Source organism: Hoplias malabaricus, chromosome 2 (genome assembly GCF_029633855.1).
Source record: "Hoplias malabaricus isolate fHopMal1 chromosome 2, fHopMal1.hap1, whole genome shotgun sequence".
Taxonomy (NCBI): Eukaryota; Metazoa; Chordata; class Actinopteri; order Characiformes; family Erythrinidae; genus Hoplias; species Hoplias malabaricus.
The window spans coordinates 45,159,612-45,176,366 of record NC_089801.1 but is presented as its reverse complement, the minus strand read 5'-3'; the positions used below and the strand labels follow the sequence as shown (position 1 = coordinate 45,176,366).

At 40.7% G+C, this 16,755-nt stretch overlaps 2 protein-coding genes across 2 annotated transcripts in view; both read left to right on the top strand.

The window, feature by feature from the left end:
• The first annotated feature begins 1,271 nt into the window (after positions 1–1,271).
• On the top strand, positions 1,272–5,759 carry LOC136676792 (scavenger receptor cysteine-rich type 1 protein M130-like). Its single transcript, XM_066654021.1, has 5 exons — positions 1,272–1,390; positions 2,627–2,935; positions 4,251–4,559; positions 4,675–4,989; positions 5,416–5,759. Exons 1-5 carry the CDS (start codon positions 1,333–1,335, stop codon positions 5,757–5,759), a joined length of 1,335 nt encoding a protein of 444 aa, XP_066510118.1. The 5' UTR covers positions 1,272–1,332.
• A 315-nt stretch (positions 5,760–6,074) lies between these two features.
• The window catches only part of LOC136676786 (deleted in malignant brain tumors 1 protein-like), a 62,523-nt gene continuing 51,842 nt past the window's right edge, over positions 6,075–16,755 (top strand). Inside the window, 14 exon segments of the mRNA XM_066654008.1 lie at positions 6,075–6,226; positions 6,360–6,656; positions 6,818–6,889; positions 7,110–7,424; positions 7,640–7,720; positions 7,807–7,992; positions 8,077–8,172; positions 9,538–9,600; positions 10,296–10,358; positions 10,830–10,892; positions 11,013–11,081; positions 11,267–11,335; positions 11,436–11,498; positions 11,605–11,667. Coding sequence (XP_066510105.1) covers positions 6,145–6,226; positions 6,360–6,656; positions 6,818–6,889; positions 7,110–7,424; positions 7,640–7,720; positions 7,807–7,992; positions 8,077–8,172; positions 9,538–9,600; positions 10,296–10,358; positions 10,830–10,892; positions 11,013–11,081; positions 11,267–11,335; positions 11,436–11,498; positions 11,605–11,667 — 1,582 coding nt within the window. The 5' untranslated portion in view covers positions 6,075–6,144.

Below are 16,755 nucleotides of genomic sequence, written 5' to 3'. Positions count from 1 at the left end.
GTTTGTAGACACTCTTCTAATGAGTGAAGTCAGCTACTTTAAGGTGGAGCCACTGTGGACACAGGTGTTGAGTTGTTGACACAGTGTGTATAATCTCCACAGAAGAGCAGTGTCTATAGAAGAGGACGCTGTGGAGCAGCTGCACATGAGCGGTCACCAGGCCCAATGCCCAGCGTGGACTAGAGGAGTATGAAGCATTTTCCTCGTTCTGGAGGTCCATCATATACATTGAGGATGAGTTTGTGATTCAGAACGAAATCAATATCTGACCTCACTGACGCTTCATTATCACAATGCCATCAAATCCTCACAGAAATGTTGCTACATTTAGTGTAAATTCTTCCTGAAAGAGCAGAAACTGATGAAGCAAAGGGGAACAAACTTTAATGCCTTAATTTTAGAAGAAACGTAGGATGAGCAGCTGTCCATAAACTTTTGTCCCTGTAGTGAATGTGTGGCTGCACGTCACAGACATTAGAAATCCTCTGGCTCCATCTTGTGGAGAAAACTAATTCCTACAGGGATTGATCCACAGCGCTTCTGTAAGACCTTATTTATCAATGTGAAAATACAAGTGTTAAAGTAAATGACTGCCATTAAAACACTGTCATTATTACATTTCTTACATTGTGGATTATTCTGTGTATTTTTACAATTAAATTTTCTTGAACTGTATTCTTTTTGTCAAAATAAATTTAAATAATTACACCTTGCTCAAGTCTGACTAGATTAATATAATGGATTTGACTGGGTTTAGTTTATTTGGAGCGTTTTAAATAAAAACTAATAGTTTTTTTTATGTATTTTTGTTTGTAACTCAGGAGTAAATTAGTAAGTTGTTTATCAGAGTGTGTGTTTATCAGAGTGTGTGTTTATCAGAGTGTGTGTTTATCAGTGAGTGGATCAGCTGTGTGCAGGTGCAGCATTAAAGCTCTTCTCCACTGGAGTGTTTCCTCTCTCTGAAGTCAGTCTCCTGTTTGCTGGGGACCCTCTCAGCACACTGCCGTCAGCGTCTCTCCTCACACAAAGACAAACACCTCGAGAACCTAAGGAGGAGTTCTGTCCATCAGCGTCACACTCTTTTGATGAAAATGGAGAAAGAAGAAAATGCCTCCTCTGATTTGTCACTGAAATATTTGAAGATTTCCTCTTCTCTTTCTAATAAGGTAATAGTGAATGTGATTGGCGGCTGGGGGAGCGGTCTCTCTCTCTCTCTCTCTCTCTCTCTCTCTCTCTCTCTCTCTCTCTCAGTTTCTTCAGTCTCTCTGGGGGAGTGGAGGTGAAGTGTGTTCTGCTGCTGAGGTGAATGGACTGTGTGCAGGTCAGAGGGAGATGGACAGCTGTGTGACTCTCATTCTCCTGTTCTCCACATTCACTCTCTCCACAGCTGGTGAGTACACTCTCTACCGATCAGTGAGATAAACAATTTGAAGACTTCTCTCTTCACAGCGTTGAACAACAAAATCTCAACTTAATAAATATATAAAAAAGCAAGGTAAATAAAGGCTGTAAATTCTTGTTTAAACAGTTTTCATTGGTGTGTGTTTAATGCTGAATCTTATTATGTGCCAGTAGCATGTTACAGTGTCGTACACACACTTTCCTTCACGGGCAGCGCTTCATTTCACTTTTCACACCTCAGATACAGATTTTTACAGCTTCTTTTTATAATTCTGACAAAACTGTGTAGAATCTTACTGCTTTTCCTCTCAGTTTCCAGGAATAACTGTAATATTGTTATATTTTTAGTGGCGTTTGAAAGAATTCTTTACATTTCTGTATAAATATGTCCTAAGAATAAATATAAAGAACGTAAATAAAGAAATGAGAGAACAATATTAAACCTGATCATTTATTTACTGAGGACAATTGTGCAGTGGAATAGATCTGTGAGTGGGAAAAGTATGTGAGGCTTTTCTTTGAGGATCTGGTGTGACCCTCTCATGCAGCAAAAACATATGAACTGACCACTTCAGGTCCTTCCCCAACATTTCTTTTAGATGAAGGTCCAATGATATCAGTCGTTTGAATTTGTTCACACTCTGTCTGATTGTGGATTGTTGGAGTCCAAACACTTTACAGATGCTTTTACAACCTTTTCCACCCTGATGAGCATCAACAACTATTCGTCTGAGGCCTTTGTTCGTGCCGTGATTCTCTTCCACAAATGTGTTTTGTGAAGATCAGAATTCGACAGCCCCCTGTTCTTTAAAGAAAACACAGTGCATCCTCTCACCTGACTGTTGTCCCATTGATGGAAAACACTCTAATTTCACCTTGGAGTGAGCTGTTAATCCTAGAGGTTCACATGGTTTTATCACTCACTGGTTTGTAAAAGTGGGTCGTATTCCTTAAGAAATAAATGCCCAGGTTTAATTTTGTCGACTGATTTCTAATAAAGGTCTTTATTTTTACACTTGAGAGAAAATCTGATTATGTTTTTAGAGGAATTCATGCAGAAATATACAAAACTCTAAAGGGTTAAAAATAAAAAAAAGCACCATTGTGTTTGTATATTAAGCTCAAACTGTGCTTGTTTCATCACTGCATTCACCACAGAGTGTGTTTACGGACAAATAGAAATGTGTTCTCTCTCTTTGTGTCTCTCTCTCTGTGTGTTGTACAGACAGTGTGAGGTTGGTGAATGGTGGCAGTCGCTGTGCTGGGAGAGTGGAGGTTCTTCATGAAGGACAGTGGGGAACAGTGTGTGATGATGGCTGGGATATGACAGATGCTGCAGTGGTGTGTAGAGAACTGAACTGTGGGGAGGCTGTAAATGCCCCACAGTATGGTTACTTTGGAGAAGGGTCAGGACAAATCTGGATGGATGAAGTGGCCTGTAATGGATCAGAGTCTACACTGAAGAACTGTGGATCAAATGGATGGGGTGAACATAACTGTTATCATAGTGAAGATGCTGGAGTCGTCTGCTCAGGTAAACTGCTGTCAGTCATCACATGAATCACAGTCTGTGTTAATATTATCATTAACATCACACCATTCATTTTACTGAGGATTCTGAGTGTAATTAGTGGTGAATAACAAGAATCTTTTACACCAGTGTTCCTGAACAGAGACATGAGAGATGTGTAAATACAGACTGTAGGGAAGTGAAACAGCCAAACACTTTTCAGAATGAAGGAGCAGATCATATAGTTTCTCACTAAAAGAAGTCGACTGGTTTATACTTCTCACAACACAAGCCCTTTCTCTCACTGTTCATCCTGAGATCACTGTGGAGGAACAGGATGAACATTAGGGAGAAAACTGAGAGGAGAAAGAAAAGGTGTTTACTCTGAGGATGGTCAGGTTCTTTATTATAAATCTTCTGTAAAACAGAACTCTGTTGTAAAGAGACTCTGTGTAATGCTCATGTTTCAGTCTCCTTTGTTAACTGCTCTATCAGGACACACACGACACTAACCCTCAGAGAAACACTGTTACAGAACAGCAGCAGTTTTAAAACACAGTTTTCACCTGCTTTTTAGTGACTAATGTCACTCCAACTACAACTACATTTCCCAGCAGTCCACACTCTAAACTACATCATAGTGTCATTTGTGGAGGAAAACTGGAATATAGTGAAAATCACAGCTTATAAAACATCAGACACGTTTTCCTCCTTCTGTGTTTCAGAGAAAATGCAGCAATCTTCCAAGTAAATGTTTATATTTCTGTTTCATTATTAACATGTTTATTGATTTAAAAATACAAATCTTTAAAATAAAAACGAGGGAGAGTTTCATTCTCACACCGTTTTATTTTTATTCATATAACAACCCCCTTTAACTCCATTAGAATCAACGGGTCCCACTGCAGTCCTGTGGACCCCCCGCCCCACGTTTTAAACTCTCCTCCACCACAACACACTCGATTCAGCTTGTCTTTGTTCTGGGACAGGAGACATACACACTCCATACTGTATTCTGTATCACAATCATTGATTCTACAATTTAACACATGAAATTAATTTACTATTCTTATATAAACTATCACCCCAAGATGTGGCCTGTTTAAAATTGGTGTATTTTTTATATATAATTAACTCTTTAACAGGTTCATACAGCTTTTAAAAATTTGGAGGGAGAACCTGTGTAAGAAATACTAAAAATAAGAAACATACACAAACAATTCACAATTGGGGACTGCTCTTAATTTGAATAATGTCACCATTCACCATGAAGACAGTGTGTGAATCTATTACTGTTTCTGTTCTGTGCAGTGTTCTAATGCAATTGAAATACACACAGGTCGAAGTGTCACACTCACTGATGGTCCTCACCTGTGCTCTGGAAGAGTGGTGATTCGTGGGAACACATGGGGCACAGTGTGTGATGCTGGCTTTAATCAGCAGGATGCAGAGGTTGTGTGTAGAGAGCTGGGTTGTGGGCGTCCTGTGGAGGTGCTGGGAGCAGCTGCTTTTGGCCGAGGGGAGGTCCAGGTGTGGTCAGAGGAGCTTCAGTGTAGAGGAAACGAATCTCAGATTACTCTCTGTCCCACATCATCTTCACTCAGACACAACTGCACTCCTGAGAATTATGTGGGACTGGTGTGTTCTGGTAAAATATAAATATTTAAACTCTATTTTAAAAGTTCACTTCTCTGCTTGTCACACTCTGTGAGCAGTGGTCTGCACTTATCTGAGCTAATTCCTGTAATATGATGTTCATTCAGGTCACACAGAAGCTCGTCTGGAGAAGGGCTGGGACTCATGTTCTGGTCGAGTGGAGCTCCAGTATCTCAGTGAGTGGGGCACAGTGTGTGATGGAAGCTGGGATATGAGAGCTGCCAGTGTCCTCTGTGGTCAGCTGAAGTGTGGGAGTGCTGTGTCTGTGTTGGGGTCAGACTGGTTTGGGGAGAGGAGGGGCCAGATCTGGGCTGATGTGTTTGATTGTCAGGGAAACGAAACACACCTGTCACAATGTCCCATTTCATCATGGAGTCGAGCTGCATGCTCTCATAAACAGGACGCTGGAGTCATCTGCACGAGTAAGATCTAAAACTGTTCATATCTCAGAGTATTATATAATACACTGCTAAAGAAATTAAGGGAACACTAAAATAACATCCTAGATCTGAATGAAATATTCCAGTTGAAAATCTTCATTCATTACAGTGAAATGATCAAAGTAAATCAAAATTATTATCCCATGGAGGTCTGGATTTGGATTCATACTTGGATTCATAAAAGTGAAAATCCAAATTCAGAGGAAATGAGGTTAAAATGAGGCTCAGTGGTGTGTGTGGCCTCCACGAGCCGGTATGACCTCCCTACAATACCTGGGCATGCTCCTGATCAGGCGGTGTGATTGACTTGGAGTTACATCGTGTTGTTTAAGTTCCCTTTATTTTTTTTGAGCAGTGTATAAAACAAACTATATTAATACTTTATTTAACTCACCTTCTCCTCTCCAGACTCTTCTCTGGCTCTTCATGAGGGGCGAGTGCGGTTGTCTGGAGGGAGGGAGTGTGAGGGGGAGGTGGAGGTGTACTTCAGTCAGGACTGGAGGAGAGTTCTGCTGGACTCCTGGAGTGTGTTTGAGGCCTCTGTGGTCTGCAGACAGCTGGGCTGTGGCTCTGTGCTCAACCTCTCCCCCTCCTCTTCATCCAGTCCTGAACACACACACACATGTGTGAGGGGTTTCAGCTGCTCTGGGAGTGAAGCTCATCTGGGGAACTGCAGCAGTGCAGAAGTAGTAAACTGCAGCTCCAGAGAACAGCTCTCTGTCACCTGCTCTGGTGAGAATTACAATATCTAATTACTAAATGTGGCTAATGAACATAACCTGAATTATTGTTTATTATAATCATTACTGTCCTTTTTAGTCAGAACATTAGTATCATGTGGAGAAACCATAACTATCAACCTGACCTTCATATGTTCTGTGTCTGTGTGTGTGTGTGTGTGTAGACAGGTTTAACAGCTCTGTCAGACTGGTGGGTTCTGGAGGAGCGTGTGCAGGAAGGCTGGAGGTCTTTCACAGCGGCTCATGGGGGACAGTGTGTGGTGACTTGTGGGATATTAAGGATGCACAGGTGGTGTGCAGACAGCTGCAGTGTGGAGAGGCCCTCAGTGCCCCGTTACCAGCCCGGTTTGGACCTGGAACTGGACCCATATGGCTGGTGAAGTGTGAGGGGAATGAAATGTCTCTGCAGAACTGCCAGTTTCATCTGTGTGAAGAGGATGACTGTGGACACAAGGAGGATGTTGGGGTCGTGTGTTCAGGTGAAGTTTTAAAGAAGTTTTCAGAACAACTTTCTCCATAGAACATTAGGTGTTCAACAAATGAATGAATGAATGAACAAGAACATTTACAAACTGAACTCTAGACTCAGTGTAAGTCGTTCTTCTCCCACAGAGTTTAAGGAGATCAGACTCACCGAGGGCTGTGTGGGGAATCTGGAAGTGTTCTACAATGGGACCTGGGGTAATGTGTGTGATAATGGAGTAGATGATGAAACAGCGAGTCTGATCTGTCAGGAGCTGAACTGTGGAAGAAGTGGCAGTGAGACCAGAGCCACAGCGAGAGTCGAATCAGCTCCTAACTGGCTGGATTATATAAAATGTAGGAAACATGACTCCACTCTGTGGCAGTGTCCATCTTCCTCCTGGGGAAAGTATGAGTGCAGTGATGTGGTTCATATTACATGCTCAGGTGAGCAGTCGAGGATTTTTATGCTGACATTAACCGTGTGTAGACATTTGTTTGCTTTCTGGTGTCAGAAGGTATAATCAAAACAGATTTATAGATTTTTCTAGATTTAAATCAATTATTTCTAATTTATATTCATTAATTAAAATGCATTATTATTTTAGAAAATGAAAATGTTCTCATTCATCGAAGCCATTTGAAATGTTCCTCATCTCCGTATCAAAGACAGTGCTCAGGTAAGAACTACAACAAACATTTTCAGTTTTAATTATAATTTTAATTACAGCAGGTGCATCTTTTCATCTATTAATGGCCTTACATCACTATTTCCCACACAGAGTGAAAACCTTTACTGTACTTAATGTATTTGACACTCAATCTGAGACTGTGGCAAATTGTCAGAGTTTCTGTTTGTCCATGTGTTGTGTGTGTGTGTGTGTGTGTGTGTGTGTGTAGATCACCTGCCTCTCAGACTGAGTGGAGGAAATAGAAGCTGCTCTGGGAAACTGGAGGTGTATTATCACTCTGAGTGGGGGTCTGTCAGTGATGATCTATGGGACATCAGGGACGCTCAGGTGGTCTGCAGGCAGCTGGGCTGTGGGCTGGCGCTGAGGGCTGATGGGAGTGCTGTCTTTGGTGCTGGTGAAGGGCCGATCTGGATGAACAGAGTGAAGTGTAGAGGGAATGAGGTTCACCTGTGGGACTGTCCTCATTCCCTGAAGAACCACACTGACCGCTCCCACAGACAGGACGCTAGAGTCACCTGTGCAGGTCAGAGACCACTGGAGTCTGGAGTTTCTGATCAAACTATTGTTAATTTTAGTTTTAACAATCTGCTGGTCCACACAGAGAAAGATGCTTAACACAATCTAATACTAGTTTAAGATTTTAAACTGTAACATGTGAACGGCTGAAATAACACTTTAGTGAGTGTATGTTTCTATTCTGTGTTACTTAGTGTTTATGTTTTGTTTCTGTATTTACAGATTTACCTGCACCCCCTACTGCTGCAGTCACAACAACCTCCACCACCACCACCACCACCACCACAACCTCCACCACCACCGGTAGCTTTTAACTCTGATAAGTTAAAATCAGTTAAATGATTTCTAAATGTGTTAATTTCTTTTTCTGTTTTGTATTTTATTTCCAGGTTCAGGGAAGAGGCCAGACACTGCTCCACAACCAGCTCCCCCCATCAATCTAGTGTCTCTCCTGGTGCTGGGAGCGCTGCTCTTCCTGGCCTTAGTGCTTCTGTTTGTGCTGTTTTATCAGAACAGAGTGCTCAGGAGAGGTAGAGAGATTCAGAAATCATCTACAATCCATTTTCTGTACTTTCTCTAAACACCATTAGTCCTTCAATCTGTCATCAGTCTTCTCTTCTACTGACCTGGCTCCCTGTTTCTCTCTGTGTCTCTCACAGTGCTCTCTAAGAGGAGGCGTAAGACTCTGACTGAGGCAGTCTATGAGGAGATCGACCGCAGATACATCACTAAAAGAATCCCATCCACTCAAAGAGGTCAGTGATATGTGGAGAGTTCTACATGAGGTTTATTTTATTAAATTATTGTTCATCTACATCTGAGATCACAGAACACACGCCACAGTGCAGTGATTAAAGGGAACTTTATTCTTATTTAATGAATAATTTCTTCATTACAGCTTCAGTAAATGTTGGAATTAAAGAAGATTTACATTAGATTCAGTAAATATCTCAAAATATTCCAGATTGACTAATGACTTTAATTTTTTTTTTTTATCATTCTAAATGTAATAAGGCAGCAGCACTTCATATTTAGTTCTGTCAAGGGTCACATACAAATGTCACATACAAGATATTCATTTTCCAGCAGACAACACAATCAATACTTCTACTGTGTTATCTTCACAATGCTTATGTACATTTTCAACTATATTTCGCAGTAAATTAAACTGTACCGATGCGTGTGTTTTTCCCACTTAAACGCTCACTCAGAGCGTTTGAACGGTTATTTTTATTTATTTATTAATTTATTTTTTATTGTTTTATTTTACATGCGCTTTGCTCGCGCCTTACATCTACAGGAGACAGGATGTAACAACAGGGGAGTTTAAAGTGGAGCTAGAAATCCGAATAAGAAGCTGTAAAGGCCAACTTTAGCGTCGTTAACTGCAGCGCAATTTAAGGTGAAACATCAAATAAAAAGCTGGAGAACAATAAACTAACTTCATCCTCATCAAAACATGAAGATTTTAAAGTGTGTATGAAGTCCACTGGGTTTAATCCCAGTCTGGGAAGATCCTCAGAGGGTAAATGGACTGATCTCACCTAAGTGCAGTGTATAATCCTCAGAACTGAGTCCAGGCCACAGTGAGCTGCTCCAGACTTTAATGAAGACATTCCTCAGTTCAGAAGTCCGTTATAATCCAGAAGACACCGGGAGCCAAAAGCAAATAAATAACTGAATAAACGGAGAGAAAACGCCTTCTGTGAACAAAACCGAAAGTCCAAACGTTCAACTTTCCCACAAAGAGCTCAGTGAGAATTAGCATTATAGCATTAGCGAGGTTAGCATTAGCATAACAAACCACCATTAACAGTCCTGACAGGTGCTGAAAGACACACGGGTTCCACACAAAACAGAAATAAAATCCTCACATAGAACGGAAACTCATCAGCTTCAAATAATAAATAAATAAATAAATAAATGAAGGAAGGAGCTCTGAAATCAGAAAACTCCTCACCCTCTGATTCAGCTCCGTTTGATTATACACTGATTTTAAAGCATCATCAACCAACTCAGTACAACTCACCCCCCCAGTGTCCGCACACTGTAACTACACCAGCAGTGAACATTTCCAACCATAACCCCCTGTTCATGACTGTACTTCTCTCCTCTAACAGGGAGTATCCTCTCTGAAGAACAGCGTTCAGGATATGAGGATGTGGATGAGGAGCTGCTCTCAGGTAAAAGAACCAGTGTCAGACTCCATTCCACTGAGAAATGGTTCAGTCACAGTTTAGAAATGAGAGAAATCTTTATTAAGGTGTGTTTCATAAGCCACACTTACACAAAGACTGTTTACAGTAAATCCAGTTCTCTTAAATCCAGCACATGACACATGTCTTTAGTGTTTAGTTTCTATCCAGGTTGTGTTTGATGGGATTTTAGTGACATTTGTTACTGTTTGTGGAGCACAGTGTGAGGAAAAGTGTCACTACAATGAACTAAGCACTGAATACAGAGTAGTTACATGGTTCAGAATATGGAAATAAGGCCTGAAACAGTGTGTATTTACTGTGTGTCTAAACTGGGGAACTACACGTCTAAATTCTACAACTTGTAAGTCACATTACACCCAAAAGATAAGAAAGACAACAGTGTCTCTAGTGTAAATGTTTCTGTCCGTCTCTGTGGAGTTCAGTGTGGATTTGTAGGAGTTTGTACAAAGCAGCTGAACTGAAAATCCTCACTGGTAGAGATTAGACTGTGAGGCAGGGTTTGAGGCTGTAATTTTAACATTCGAATGCACAGTTTTTACAAAGTTTTAAACTATTTTAATATAAACAAATGCAGTTCTCAGAGCTCCACAGCTCTCAGAGGCTTGTGGGTGATTCTGACTCTGAACGTGTTTCATGACTGTACTTCTCTCCTCTAACAGGGAGTATCCTCTCTGAAGAACAGCGTTCAGGATATGAGGATGTGGATGAGGAGCTGCTCTCGGGTGAGAGGATCATTGTTGGTTAATTGGTCAGTTTGGGCCGTACAGAGAGGGGGGATTAGAGTGGTCTCATCTCTGAAGTGCTTTTATTTCATAATGGCTCCATATTCTCAGAGCTGGACGTGTTCACAGTGTTGAAAGCTGATAAAGTAAAGCCTGCTGCTGTTATTGTCTTGATTTGTGGCTGAGTCTTGACATGTCTGGCCCAGACTGAAGGCCTAGGTTTAATAATCCTACTTCAGCACTGGTGTAACATTAGTCTCTGGGGGATGATCTCGCTCTTTTGTTTTTAATTGTGGAAGTAGTTTGTTGCTTTGGTGAATGATTCTGTTCATCTGTAGAAAAGTAATTCCAGACAGATTTGATTTCCTTTAGAATCTTAATAGAATCACTTACTGTCGCTCACAAAAGACGCAGAAGAGATGTAGAACTCTGAAATGGCGCTGAATGAGTAAAGTTTCTCCTTGTTTCCAGCAAAGTCAGTGACTGAGGAGAAGGCAAAATATTATGATGATGCTGCCCCCAGTGGTCTGATAGGTGAGCTCCTCTCTTAAATAATCACATTCACTTTGTTCTGTTTCCATTAAACCACAGTGTAAAACTAGAACTGCTCTGTTTGTAAAGTCAGTGTGTTTTTATTTGATTTTGGTGAAACAGAGAAAGAGGACACAGCAGAGAGCTATGATGATGTCCTCACTGCTGGACACATCTCTGAGAGCGCAGCAGGTGTGTGTGTGTGTATGTGTGTGTGTGTGTTCTGGTTTCTAGTTTAGAGTGAAAAGTAAGTAAGTACGCAAATGCAGTGAAATAACTTTTCACGCTGGTTTAGATGCAGTCGAATAGTACACACACAGTTCAGAGAACATCTTTAAAAGTCCCCACCACTGTTCTTTAAACGTGTGTGTGTTTAGGAGCAGAGGACGTATCAGAGAGTTATGATGACGTCATCAGCGCTGACCAGAACTCACCTGGAGGAACAGGTACGACTCGTAATGGAACAACACTGTAATCTCCAACATGAACACAGTCACTGATGATACTGGGGCTGATTTAATGTCCTCTGTCTCTACATTTGGACAGAAGACATGACAGAGAACTATGATGATGCTGTTCCCACTGGACCAAGCTCCAACATTATGACAAGTAATGTTTTCTTCATGTGGATAAATAATGTTCAACTGAAGCTTCAACACAGTCCCAATGTCAGCTCTGTTTCTTCTTGTTCTCATTGATCTCCATGTTGGTGCAGTGGACGCAGCAGAGAGCTATGATGATGTGGTCACTGCTGGACAGGATGGAGGAGGGGGAAAAGGTGAGTGTCTGATCTTGAGCGACTGGGAGTTTAAAGTCAGTGTGAATGTGGAGTCGGCTCCTTTTCCTTCTGTATCATGACGTATTTCTGAGTGAAACGCAGCGGCAGAGTCTCTGTCTCTGAGCGAGCTGAGTGTCCTCACTCAGTGATAATAATGGATTGATTTTACAGACTATGAAGACGTGGAGGAGGAGCCTCAGACAGAGATGAATCATGTGACTGAGAGACCACACCCAGTGTCTTTCCTCAGGAAACTACATTCAAACCTCTTCAGACGCAACAAGTGATTCTGTTACAGATCAGAATTCATATTTTAAAGGAATATAAACATTGTTTATTGTAGCTTTACAGATCTCAGAGAGGACACGGTGGTATTAAACACCTCCAGGAGTAAAACACCAGCCTCAGTGAGCTACACTCTCAATACAGATGTGTTACAACAACATTTTATTACATTATCTTTGTACTTTTTTAATGTGAATCTTCAGTCATTTAATTCAGTCAAATAAATATATCAAAGTCAGTCTGGCCTTATTGCACTTGTTTTTATTATAAAATACCTGTTAATAATCTTCATTTAGAAAATATTTCCAACAAAAACAACTGCTAATGTCTTTATTCTACATATTGTTATAATGATTATTTAATCTATAATATGTTTTAATGACAGTCATTTTCACATTGATAAATAAGGTCTTACAAAAGCGCTGTGGATCAATCCCTGTAGGAATTAGTTTTCTCCACAAGATGGAGCCAGAGGATTTCTAATGTCTGTGAAGTGCAGCCACACATTCACTACAGGGACAAAAGAGCAGGGGACAGTGCTCTTCCTAAGTTTCTTCTGAAGTAAAATATTAATGAAGAGATTGTCCCACGTTTGCTGTTTCTATTTTTCCAGGAAGGCTTTAGAGTGAAGGGAGCAACATTTCTGTGAGGATTTGATGGCATTCAGACACAGAAGTGCTAGTGAGGTTAGGGTCTGATTTAGTTCTGACTCACAAACTCATCCCAAAGTTTTAGGGATAACTTCCCATTTTTAATATTAGAAAATTATAAAATTTAAAACGACACAATTTTAATTAATATAACTATTTTATTCTTGTAATTTTGTTCTAATAAAGAATATTACAGCTTGGTATAATATTAATATTTACAGACATGTTATTGTATTTATATAATATGGTTTATATAAATTAATGTGACGACTTATAACAATTCTATTATAATTATAATCATACACAAGATAAGATGTAAAATATCCTGTGCCAATCCATTAGAGCTTCACATAGGGCCCACTCCACTCTCTTCCTACCGGCAGCCACACAATTTCTATTGTTCTGATCCTACAGCTACACCCTAAGGTTGTTGTGGTCGTTTATGATCCGATCAGCAGCCAGCTACCCTTAACATCTACGGTTACTCACTGAGCCCATCACATGAGTGCCCACACCACCCACTGCGTCACTAGCTCTTCACAGGGGTCATCAGATAGCTCAGTGCCTCCAGTTCCATGTGATCTTTACATTCTCCATCACCAACCACTACAACAGCACCTCTACAGTGCATTTCCCCAACTACTGCTCTCCTTATCCACAACCACTGACTAGACCTTTCAGCTGTTTCTGATAACTCCTTCACAGCTGCCCTTAATTTCCGGCCACTGATGCCAAACTGCACAAGCAGGGATGTGGCAGACTTGGCTACAAATCCCCTAACACCTATCTCCACCGGTCTGACATGTGCCTGCCACCCACAGTCCCTCACCTCAGCCGCCAAGTTCACATACTTCAGCTTTTTCCTTTCGAATGCTTCATCTACTGCATCCTCAAATTGAACCGTTAACTCTATGAAATGAACTATCCGTTTATTTTCAGAGTACAGCACCATGTCTGGCCTCAGTGTAGTTAAGGCAATGCACTCTGGGACCTGCACTTTTTTACCTGTGTCCACCAGCAATTTCCAGTCTCATGCTTCACCCCTTCTACTAATATTTATAGCCTGTGCATGCTCTCGAATACGTTCCACCTTACGCTCAAACCTAATCACTTTATTACTACAAACACTCGTCAATGCATTTACCTCTAAGCGTCTGCTGTCCAACAAACATTCTAAAACCCTTAGCACCTGATTATGTCTCCATGTAAACCTCCCCTGAGACAAACTAACCTTACAAGCTGATAGAATATGCTTCAGCGTCCCAACCCCTGCCATAACCTACATCTAGGGTCTTCACCTACCCACTGTCCAAGATTTTGTGGAGTTGGAAGGACATCATAAGTTGCTTCAAGCAAAAACATAATACGACTTGTCTCCATCGCCCACAATTCTTGTCAAGTGATCCTCCACTTCTCTAGATTCTCCCAGCATTCTCCTGTGCCTCCTCTTCCTGATCGTGAATAAATGTTTAACTGATAATTTGACTCCAGCAGTCAAAATAATAAAAAAAAAAACTGTAATAAAATCAATAACTATATTAATACAACAACAGTAAAGTAAAATGTATTTCATGAATGGCTATGTTCTTATCTTTATTTAATCAGTGAAATCCATTTACCTCTTTACTGTGATGTTGTTCAGACAATGGTCAGGACCCCCACAGGACCACCACAGAGCAGGTGTGATTTTGGCGGTGGATCATTCTCAGTGCTGCAGTGACACTGACGTGGTGGTGGTGGTGGTGTTGTGCTGCTACAAGAGAATCAGACACAGCAGTGCCGATGGTGTTTTTGTGAAGCTGAAAATGAACTGGACTATTTTGAGTTAATTTAGTTTTATAAATTCATTCATTCATCTTCATTCTGTTCAGGGTCTCTGTGGTTCTGGAGTCTTCCCACAATCACTGAACACAAGGCAGGACAGGGCTCCAGTTCATCACAGGACATCACACACTCACACAGTCACTCACAGCTGTGGACACTTTTGCACAGCCAGTCCACACATCAACTTGTATGTTCAGATTGTGGGAGGAAACCCAAACAGACACAAGGAGAACACACCACACTCCTCACTGACAGTGACCTGAGGCAGGGATTGATCCCAGTTTTAGTTTAGTTTCAGACTGAAGTTATATGGAGTGTTTGGTTCAGGGATGGAAATAAATAATTATGTTTGTTTTGGTTCGTCACTCCACACAAACATGATCAGCTTTGAAAGAAAACACTACCAGATAAATGCAGATCAATGGCCTGAGTTTATGAAGAAGAATTTCTTACTTTTCTACTTTCGTTCTTAAACCTTTGTAGAAACACATTTCAGAAACCTCTACAAAGGTGGTCGCTGGATCTGTGTTTGTGTGCGTTTATAATTTATACAGAGTCTATAAGCGCTGAGGATTCTGGGAGTTGGTGTTCTGAGAGCTGGTGGCGCCTGATCTCCTAGTGCAGTGCCTACTCCCCCTACTGGCAGACTGCGGCGGAGCCTGACCCCTCACACAATGTCTATTAAACACACTGTTGTTGTGAAATACAGTTCTGTGCTGCTACTTTATTAATATAATCTTATTCAGGAAATGTGACTGTTTAGGAAATGTGGAATTCTGAAATAAAATATAAGTCATTTAATTTAGTAAACATAATCAGTAGATTTCAAGTCAAGTTTATTTGTATAGCACATTTAAAAAGACAGTGAATGTCAGCCAAAGTGCTGCACAATAAAAATCAACTAACAAAACAAACCAGATAAAATTATAAAACATACATGTAAAAGAAATAAAACAAATAAAAGAATCCAACAATAAAATGTTGTGGAGAAAAATACAGATAACAAGACAACATAAACCAAGGCAGAGACAAATGGCTAAAGTAATTTAAAAGGACCCAAAGGCCAGAGAAAATAAATAGGTTTTTAAATTGGACTTAAAAGTTACTACTGTAGGGGATTGTTTTATAAAGAGTGGGAGACTGTTCCAAAGTCTTGGAGCGGCTGCAGCAAAAGCCCGATCTCCTTTGAACTTCAACCAAGAGTGAGGGGTGTCTAAAAGCAATTTGTCAGAGAAACGTAGGGCACGTGGGGTAGATCGAAAGCAAATAAGATCCAAAATATATTTCGGAGCCAGGCCATGGAGAGCTTTGAAAACAAACAGTAAGATTTTAAATTCAACTCGGTATTTCACTGGTAGCCAGTGCAATGATTTCAACACAGGGGTAATCCTCTCCCTTTTCTTAGTACCGGTCAAAAGCCTTGCAGCTGCATTTTGGACCAGTTGCAATCGTGACAGGCTCGAATGAGATATACCCAGGTACAGAGAATTACAATAATCGATACGGGAGGAGATAAAAGCATGTATAACTGTTTCCAGGTCTTTAAAAGACAGTATTCTCTTCAGTTTAGCTATATGACGGAGTTGAAAGAAACTACCTCTCACAACAGTGCTTATTTGCTTTTCAAATGTAAGATCGGTGTCAATGATGAAACCAAGGTTTTTGACTTGGCTGTGTACATTAGACGACAGACGCCCCAGTTCATTGGCCATGGTGGGGGTCAAGTGGGAATTTCCGAAAATGATCACATCTGTCTTGTCTTGGTTCAGTTTAAGAAAGTTTTTAGACATCCAGCACTCCACGTCCCTCAAGCAATCAAATATGAGTTTTAGTGAACAATTCTCTCCTGATTTCAGCGGAAGATAAAGCTGTGTGTCATCGGCATAACAATGATATGAAACATTATATTTTTGAAAGATTGACCCCAGAGGGAGCATGTACAGAGAAAAGAGGATGGGTCCCAAGATAAAGCCCTGAGGTACACCACAAGTAAGAGATGCAGGAGTGGAAGAGGAAGACTGTCCTATATTAACAGAAAAAGTTCGATTTTCTAAGTAGGAGGCAAACCACTTCAACGCAAGATCCTGGATGCCAACATCAGACAACAAGCGATCTAACAGGATGGTGTGGTCAACTGTGTCAAAGGCTGCACTTAGGTCCAGGAGAATTAAAACAACACACTTTCCTGAATCAACTGCTAGGAGTATGTCATTTAATACTTTAAGAAGAGCAGACTCGGTACTGTGGTGTGCTCTAAAACCTGACTGAAATGTGTCTAAGATATTATGTTTGTCTAAAAAAGAAGAGAATTGATGAAAAACAACCTTCT

What these genes read in the sequence shown, in the direction of transcription:
- LOC136676792 (XM_066654021.1), top strand. Translation starts at nt 1,333, where the DNA reads ATGGACAGCTGTGTGACTCTCATTCTCCTGTTCTCCACATTCACTCTC. An exon ending in TGCTGGAGTCGTCTGCTCAG is followed by an intron (nt 2,936 to 4,250) that starts GTAAACTGCTGT and finishes AAATACACACAG; the next exon opens with GTCGAAGTGTCACACTCACT. An exon ending in CGCTGGAGTCATCTGCACGA is followed by an intron (nt 4,990 to 5,415) that starts GTAAGATCTAAA and finishes TCTCCTCTCCAG; the next exon opens with ACTCTTCTCTGGCTCTTCAT.